Source organism: Coffea eugenioides, unplaced genomic scaffold, assembly GCF_003713205.1.
Source record: "Coffea eugenioides isolate CCC68of unplaced genomic scaffold, Ceug_1.0 ScVebR1_703;HRSCAF=1422, whole genome shotgun sequence".
NCBI classification, from domain to species: domain Eukaryota; kingdom Viridiplantae; phylum Streptophyta; class Magnoliopsida; order Gentianales; family Rubiaceae; genus Coffea; species Coffea eugenioides.
Window position 1 is genome coordinate 1,299 of NW_020864567.1, and position 9,153 is coordinate 10,451.

At 39.6% G+C, this 9,153-nt stretch overlaps 1 protein-coding gene across 1 annotated transcript; it reads left to right on the forward strand.

Annotated features, from left to right (window-relative positions):
- Positions 1 to 2,488: 2,488 nt before the first annotated feature.
- LOC113758779 (protein FAR1-RELATED SEQUENCE 5-like) lies at positions 2,489 to 5,238 on the forward strand. The gene is made up of 2 exons (XM_027301505.1): positions 2,489 to 4,742; positions 4,952 to 5,238. The coding sequence occupies exons 1-2, from the start codon at positions 2,489 to 2,491 to the stop codon at positions 5,236 to 5,238; spliced, it is 2,541 nt and encodes an 846-aa protein (XP_027157306.1).
- The last annotated feature ends 3,915 nt before the right edge of the window (positions 5,239 to 9,153 follow it).

The following is a 9,153-nucleotide window of genomic DNA, read 5'->3' on the forward strand; positions in this document are numbered from 1 at the left end:
ACCAATCAACACGCTACGAGGGTCTCTTTAAGTTAGCCTGTCTATCTCCCTGACACAAACCCAATCATGCCAGTTGCCACCGGTTTAGAATAATTAAACAATTACGGATTTAACTACCCTAATTGACTTCAGGTTATTGAATTAATCTAGAATCCGGGCCCTGGATAATCGAATAATAAAACAACCATATGAACATAAAGCAGAAGATAGACGAATACCAGTGAATAATAGAAATAAATAAAAACTAATTCGATCTCACAAATTTAGTAGAACCAAGTCCTCCGTTGTTCCTCGACTAGATCAGAAACTTAGCCACGCCTCATGAGAAAATCTCCCCGTAATTTAACTGAGGTCCAAGCCATCAAAAGAGCCAAGAAAGAAAAGAAAACTAAAACTATGCTAAAAGTTAAGCTAAAACTATTGATCACCAAACCTCCTGTACGTTTGTCTTCTTTTAAAGCCAAAGGAAAATGACTCACGCTATCTAGTCCCGTGGTCCCCACATGAATTGAGAGTCCAATTCCATTTCACAAGCCTCTGTACGTTTCTTTCCAAGAGCCCAAATGACCCACGCTTCTTATCTCCGTGGTCCCGACAGCCATGAAATTGAGAGTCCAAAGTACTCAAAAGAAAGCTCTGCGAATTCCATTGTATATTTTCTGTAGTGCATTCACAAAGGGAGAAGATACGTGTGGAAAGCAGATAATATGGCAAAGAAGCCTCCACGTTGCAGGCTGACAAGTACGGACCCGAAAGGGAATAATTCCAGAAAAGGAAGTGATGACCTATAACCGCGGTTTGGACATTGGAAATGTAGCGTACTGCACAAGCTGGAAATGCATTGGGGTGAAACGGAATTAACATAAATATAATGGGCTAAGGAGTAAAAATAAACCCGTAACTTTATTAAAACAACCCCAATTTTCAACTCTTTCGTCCATAATAACAACGGAATAACCCATTTTCGTTGAATACAAATGTTAGCGATTGCATTTTAAATGCATTTTAACAACGGAATATCATATTTAAATGCATTTTTGAATAAACAGCCAACTCTTTACGGCTTTCCTGGACTACAACTAAAGATTAAATCCATTTTGAGGACCATTATTATATTCAAACGTGTGTCTCAGTTCAAAAGTTTCATCTCCCTTTGGCTTTTTTCCATTACAACAACATAATACCCAAGGTGCCATAAAGACAGACTGATTTATCGGATGAAATGCAATTAAACCCGTTGGTGAGTAAAAGACCAGCTCTTTGTGCCTTTCAACCATTACAATGACAGAGTACCCAACGTGCCTTAAATACAAATGTTGGGTTATGGGATAAAATGTAGTTAAAACGGTTGTCTTATAAACGACCAGCTCTTTACGGCTTTCGTCCATCACACAGTTAGGAGAACCCAATTTCCTTGAAAAAAAAATAATTTATCGGAAAGCATAAAAATTGCGGTGTCGGTTCTGTTGTATGAAACACCGAAGACGAAGCGTAAGCGGTACTAAACAAAGCCATGGTGGGGCCACCGAAGAGGAAGCGTATTAGGTACTAAACACAGAGCCATGTTGGGGCCCGCGGTGATGCGTGTGTTTGAAGACAGGTGGCGAGGTCGGAATGGTAGGCAAAAATTTGGTAAAGAGGTGGTGTCTACTGGCGTAAATTCAGGCGCAGGCGGTGACGGTAGATACATCTGAGGAAGGCCCTTCCGAAGCTGTGGTGACAGACTGCAGCGGCGTGGAACAGAAGCAGAGAAATCAAAGGTGAGTACTTTTGTCCACAACTTTGAAAAATGGATTAGAATAACGAGTAAAGTACGTCTAGTAGGGTGATTTCTACAGTTCTTGTAAGAGGCAATGATAGAGGAATAAGGAATACGAAATACGGGGTGTAAGACCCTGCGTCTTCGAACAAAGATGAAACGAAACCGGGATATTATCGTAGTTTGTTTGTGCACCGAGCTTTGTGTACGTACGTAAGAAATGTTGGTCCTCTAATTTGTATTAAATTGTGTAAAGGAAATTAAGCAGAAATGAGTGAAGACGTGAAGAAGACGTTGTAACAGGACTAAAGTCTTAAAACAGAGTGATTTGGATGGCCGTGTGGACATGGATAATGGCCCCCATACTGCATTGCGAATGCTTATGTGAAAAGAATTAAAGAAACACACAGTAGAGGTTGAGTTTGTGGGTGTTAATGAAAATGCATGTCGATAGTGGTATTTTATGCTAAAGGTTGATATAATTGCATCAGCCACACTTATAAAAACTGTGTATATGAATGTGAGAGTAATGTTTATCGGGTGCATTTTGTGAAAGTTGTGAGGTAAAGTATGGTTTGTTAACTGAAATGATCGTGTATATATGTTTTGTTCCATTAGTAGACGAGCAGTATTTATGTTACAAACGAAAGCATATGGGGAGGCTGAAAAGAAAATGTTAAGCGACCATGGTTAGAAAAAACATTGAACAACCACACAGGGGTTGTAACTATGGGGCAGGATGGGGCGCTTAAAACTCAACTCATGACATGGTGCAGGAAACAGAGAATTAATCAAATGGCGTTGGATGTTTGCGGCAGGTTAAGGTCATTTGACCTTAACCAAGAACCTGAGTGTGACCGAGACACATTCATTGAAGAAAGCGGTGGTTCAATAGGAGGACACGAAGATGAGGAGGCAGATGAATTGGTGGGCGCAATAGGCGTGGATGACGTAATGAAATTAACATTTGACACGGAAGAAGAAGCTGGGGAATTCTATAATTTGTATGCGAAACTAAGCGGATTTGGGATTCGTAAAAGTAATGCCAAACGAGATGCAGATGGCATTTCAAGATTTAGAAAATGGGTATGTTGCTGTGAAGGTTACAGGAATGAAAAGTGGTTTAATTATGAAGACCGGAAAAGAGAAGCAAAACCAATCACAAGAACCGGGTGTGGGGCTTGCTTTCGCGTGAAATATGACATAGAATCGGTAAAGTATGTGGTGACACGTTTCATTATGGAGCACAATCACCCGCTGGCATCAGAGGCAAGTGTGCAACACATTAGGTCGCATAGAAAAGTGAGCGATGCAGAATATGCGCAGGCAAAAAGTCTAAAGTTGGTTGGGGCCAGAATATGCCAGATAATGAAACATTTTGTTATCAAAGCCGGAGGGTATAGTAACGTGGGATTTTGCATTAAGGATTTGTATAACCGAATGGACGAGGAACGTAGAAAAGATATTTTTAATGGCGATGCAGAAGGGGCACTTGGGTTCTTGGCAGCGAAGAAGGATGCCGATGACATGTTCTTTTATAAATATCATGTAGATAACGAAGGAAGATTGGCAATGTTGTTTTGGGCAGATTCTAAATCTCGTGCGGACTTCAGTGTATTTGGAGATGTATTGGTGTTTGATGCAACATACAAAACAAATAAATACCGCAAGCCACTAGTTGTACTTGCAGGGGTAAACAACCATTTGAACAGTACTGTTTTTGGCTGTGCACTGCTATCAGATGAGAGGATTGAAACATATGAATGGGTGCTAAGTACATTTGTAGAGGCTATGAAAGGTAGAAAGCCAGTAGCAGTGATGACAGATGGGGACAGTGCAATGAGAAGAGCCATAAAGAATCTTCTCCCGGATACTTGTCACAGGCTATGTTCGTGGCACTTGCATAGAAATGCACGGAGTAATATTCGCTGCGAGGAGTTTAATAACAGGTTCTATAACCTGATGGCGAGAAAGTGTAGCACGCTTGAGTTTGAGGATCGGTGGGCTAGGTTGGTTAATGAATGTGGGGTGGTAGAGAATGAGTGGGTGAAGAAGTTGTACCGTAGGAGAAGGTTATGGGCAGAGGCCTATTTACGCGGTCATTTTTTTGCAGGTATGAGAAGTACTCAAAGGTGTGAGAAAATGAATGCTTTTTTGAACGAGTACTTGAATGAAAAAATGCGACTATATGAATTCGTTAGAAGTTTTGATTTGGCAATAGCATGGCTTCGACATACCGAGAGCAAAGCAGTTCACACAAGCGAAAACACAAAACCAGTCTTAACCACAATCCTGCCCGAATTAGAGGGGAGCGCAGCGGAGGTGTTTACAAGGAATGTGTTCTTCATGGTGAGGAAACATTTGAACAGGCAAGGACTTCTAATTTCTGAGGGCTGGAGCGAGGATGGAGGGAATCGTACATATTATTACTCGAAATATGGTGGACACGAAATAAGTTGGAGGGTGGATTATGATAGGTCAATGGAGAAGCTAATCTGCTCTTGCATGAAATTCGAGTCAAAGGGGATTCCTTGTGCTCACATGTTTCGCGTGATGGTGGTAGAAGGAATGAACAGGATCCCAGAAGCATGCATTTCGAAGCGGTGGACAAAGGGAGTTCACTGTAGTAATAATGGAATGAAAGAATTTGTTGCAGACGAACAGCTGACACAAATGGCCAGATATGGCACTTTAAAGTCCAGCTGTAATACTATGTGTTACTATGCCTCCTACATGGATGATGCGTTTAATGACCTGCAACAGATGTTTGACAAGCATTCTGTGGACCTAAAGGAGAAGTGGATTGATAGGGGATATGGGGGAGATGGATTTGCAATGGATTCAAGAGTGAGGAACGATAGAAGTAGAAGAACATTCGGGCTGTTAGATCCTAGGGTGTCCCGGTGTAAAGGTGATCACAAGCATGCAGAAGTAAAGAAGAAAAGAAAGTGTGGTCATTGCAGGTACTATCGGAATTGCATACGTAGTTATACAGTAGTTAATTGATAAAATACATGAAGTGGACAGCGAAGGTAATAATGAAGAAGTGGGTATTTTTCGTTCTTATTAACAACAGTAGTAAATAAACACATAATTAAAAGTGCATACAAAGTATACAAAGTTATTGGCAATGCAAGAAAGTTGAAGTGGTGTAATGTTAGCACTGTGCTCGGTTAACGTGATTACTTGCAGTCACAAATGATTTGACATGTGATATATGGGTTGAAGATTGCAAGCAGGCCACAACCAACGAACATGCCCATACAAAAAGAATTCGCACAACACAGCAGTTGATGATGATTATATGGAAAACTGTTTGGATGACTCGCTGGAAAAATCATTTGAAATTGGTACGGGCTGCAGCGACTCAGGCGAATGGAGAGGACAAGCATTTGTACCACAACCATTCGGTAGCGGTGGAAGGGACACAGGTGGCCAACAAAGAAGTCCAGGAGAAAGATGAGGCACTACTGTTGTGATGCTTCGGTTTGCAGTAACGCAATAAATAAGGCAGGTTTTGGTGAGTCGAGGTGCAAGAGTAGTCTTTCCATGAAACAAGTACGAAATTGTAGAAGGGGAAGGGTTTGTATCTTTCCTTCGCATTAATTTGTCTTGCGCATGAGAAGGCTACAAGGTATTCGTGAATGCGGGGAAAGCTGGGTATATTGTTTAAAAAAATTTGATTTCGTTACCATTGAAGTGTAAATAATGTAAGTTTGAATGTGTCATGGGCCATTGTAAGCTGTTATCACCACAGCCACTGAAAGGTTGTAAACAGTCATTGTACTGATGCAGTACCTGTTGGTAAATGGCTTTGTTGTTCTTATTTCACTGCCGTTGCGTGTGTAAATCCTATTATATATTCTTCTAGGTGTGAAATGCAGAGGTTGAAAGAGATGGTATGGTTGTGCATGGAAGTAGCAGCCGTGACGACAGACAGGTTATAGAGCAACACCGGCTTTAGGGATTGTGTTTTGTTATGTATCGGTGGGGTGAAGATTATTCAAGGTTGCTAGGTGTAGATGGGTAAGTCATTGTAGTTCCACCGAAGGGGTCATGCACAGAAGGATCACAAGATGCATGACTGTCAAGGTTGCGTCGTAAGCACTGCTGTAGCAAATACCGCTACTGCACTTGGTTAATAGGAGAGTAAGTAGTTGACAAATTGTTTATTAGACGAGCCAAACTTGTTCCTTTTTTTGTAAATACGAAATTAAGTGGAATCGTATGTTGCGCAAAATCTCTTCGTGGGATAGACGTTTTCCGAAGTGGCTACCTGGGAATCAGCTTCAGTTGCCCAGCTTTTGTAAACTGGTGCCGTACGCTGCTGCTATAAACTGCTTTTACGATTGGGCTGTTTGTTCCTCGGCTTGCTATCCTAACCAATGACCATAAGGCCCAACGCCTTTTCTTTTGCCCATCGTTCCATTCATGTGTAGGAACAGTAACTTCTGTTTCTCCCCATCTATTTTCATTGCTCACAATGCTTATGCGTCTCTTCAGTGCACCAATAACAATGGTATTATTAGTTATATGTATTATATATGTACATTAATTTATGTAATATAATTAATATTATGAATTATACTACTAATTATACATATTTACTAATAGAAATTATTAATTAGTTCGAGTAACTTTAGTAATACATTTGTACCAACATATTTAATTAGCCAATAACTATCAATTACAATGTGGTTTGTAATATATTTATTAGGGATAATTTAAGAAACCTCCCCTGAAATTTGTGACACTTTCACTGGCACCCCCTGAAGTTGTCAAAATTTGACTGACCTCCCTTGCCTTTGAGTTATTGGGTCCCTTAGCTGACATCATGAAGGCCAAAATTACAAATATATGGTATGAACTTGGGATTTATTACTGATGTTGGGGTTTATTATTACCGTTTAGTCGGAGAAAAAGGAATGTACAGTGATTAATGAAGCCTAACAACAATAACACAAACTGTGAGAGTAATACATGAAGTAAAGCTGGATTAGGGAGTAAGGCACCTTTTTTGTGCCATTATTGTGGGTGCTGTTTCAGTTAGAAATGTTTTTGAAATGCCATTCAAAAAATGGTACAGTAATTTGTTATGTAAAAAAAAATGGTAGGTTATCTACGTAATATATGTTCAGAATAGTTTAAAAAGGAAATATCCCATAAAGTACCAACTCTTTATGCCTTCTCTGTATTACATGAATGAAGTACCACGTTTTGTATGAACCTTTTATTATAAATCATTTAATTTTCATAAAAATTTGCAAATAAAATTCAAAAGCCATTACAGAAACATCTTTACGAAAGGAAAACTAGCATTTTTTGAATTATTTAATATAAATGAAATATTTTAAAGTAAACAACAAAAATTGTTTGCTATAATATACCAGTTCTTTACGGGTTTGTTCCATTATATGAATTAAGCAGTAGCTGTTTAAGAGTAGTTGACTTCTAAATAGAAGCGCAACTTTGAAACACGCTATTTTAATTTTAGTAAAAGCTGTTTAAGAGTAGTTGACTTCGAAATAGAAGCGCAACTTTGAAACACGCTATTTTAATTTTAGTAAATTTGTTTATATATGAAAAATTGGTTAACTAGCGCAGTGAATTTTTGACCCTGCTTATGTATCGGGTAAAAAAAGTACTCCAGGTCTGCACTAAAACACCAGCTCTTTATGCCTTTTCTCCATAAATCATCCGTTTTCCCATTTTTCCACAAGCTAATTCAGGGGATGTTTCTGAAATTAGCCCTTACAATATATATGTGTATGTAAGATTAATAATTCATATAATAATAAATATGTTTATTATTATGCATATAAGGTTGCAAAATGATTTAATTTAATCTTATATACGTTATAACTGTGTAAAATATTAGTTAATTAGTAATTATATATATTATGTAATTATAGATAGGGATGTTGCTGCAGTAGGAGCTTAGTCTCGGAAATTTGCAGAGGAAGTTGTTGAAGTGAAAGAAAAAGGGAAATGTGTCTTGTGCACAAAGTAACGAAACAGAGCTGAAAACGATTAATTTTTTTTACACCATTTGTACATTTCGAATGGAGTACAATATTTCAAGTAACTAGTTTGCACAAACTTGAACTCATATTCTTCTGTTGGAGTTGCATTCATACAAAAGGCTTTTCCGTCATTTCATATAAATAAGTTCCAAAATTGTAATGCATTAAATGTGATAGATTTATAATAACAACAACTTCCATTTAAATTGTTTTGTTGTAAATATTTAATTTCACTGCAAACTTGAATTGTAGGTGAAGAACAATCTGGGACAGACGAAATATAAGAACAGGGCTATAAATTAGTTGTGGGAATTATCTGTCAACTGTTAACATTTTCCGTGTTCAAGTTTAAAATTGTATCAGAATTACGCAACACACGTGGCGATTGCTCACAGCTTAGCTTTGTTGGTGGGCAGTACCAAGAAGTTTGCATACTCATTCCTCCGGCTACACAACCTTGTTTGCGGTTTGGGGCCATGGGTGCTCAGTCTTTGGCATTATGAATTCCCTGACTTTCGTGAGCTTTGGCTCTACCAAGCTCATCCGTAAATGTCTGCGTCCCGGCACTTGTGTTGGGACGCTTACAAACACAGGATTTCCGGCCACCAAGTTCACCGCGAAGGCAGCGTTTCCCTGTCCCCTTTTGGAGCTTCAATGCACTTTCCAAAATTACCTGTATTTGATGTAGCCTTTGGTCCACCACTTGTGTGTTGTCCGACACATTGGATGCCAAACGAAATATTTCTGCACTTTTTTCTAAGACTTTCTTTCTCAGGCCCATGCACTGAACAAGCAGGTCCTCGTACCAGTGTCTAGGCACCTAAGCGGAAACAACACAGATGGCTGTATTAATTGTACACAAATTGCGCAAATTAAATGGCGGGTTAAGTACAGGGCGAAGAATGCCATACCACATCACTAACAGCACATGGAAGAGGCAACCCTATTACATCGCCACCAACTCTGTGAATGCCCTCTTGCTCCAGTGATCCATCAGTTTGTATGCACAACACAGACCAGGGAGGGTAATTAATTGGATGTTTCAGTGACGGTGTTGTGGCCTCACTTAGTGGCAACTGGTCACATATATGAATTACGCACTCCTTCCCACTGGGTGCCAACGTGGAGGAAGTCATTGGTCTCATTAGCCTGCTGCACACAAACTCCTCATACGTAGCATATGGAGGGGGATCTGGGTATAGGCTTGCAATGGGCAGTCCACGAAGCACATAATGTAGCATGTTTCCCGAAATTGTATCAGTGCTGTACATATCTGATGGCCGATGGGGAGGTTGCTTTGCACATACACCTGCATACACCTGCCTAATAACCCTCTCGCCCAGGTAGTAAAATCTTCCCATGGGGCCATCC

Excerpts from the sequence above, each read along its gene's own strand:
- LOC113758779 (XM_027301505.1), top strand. The coding sequence starts at position 2,489 with ATGGGGCAGGATGGGGCGCTTAAAACTCAACTCATGACATGGTGCAGG. Across the intron at positions 4,743-4,951 it reads GTACTATCGGAATTGCATAC|TCACAAATGATTTGACATGT; the intron begins GTAGTTATACAG and ends GATTACTTGCAG.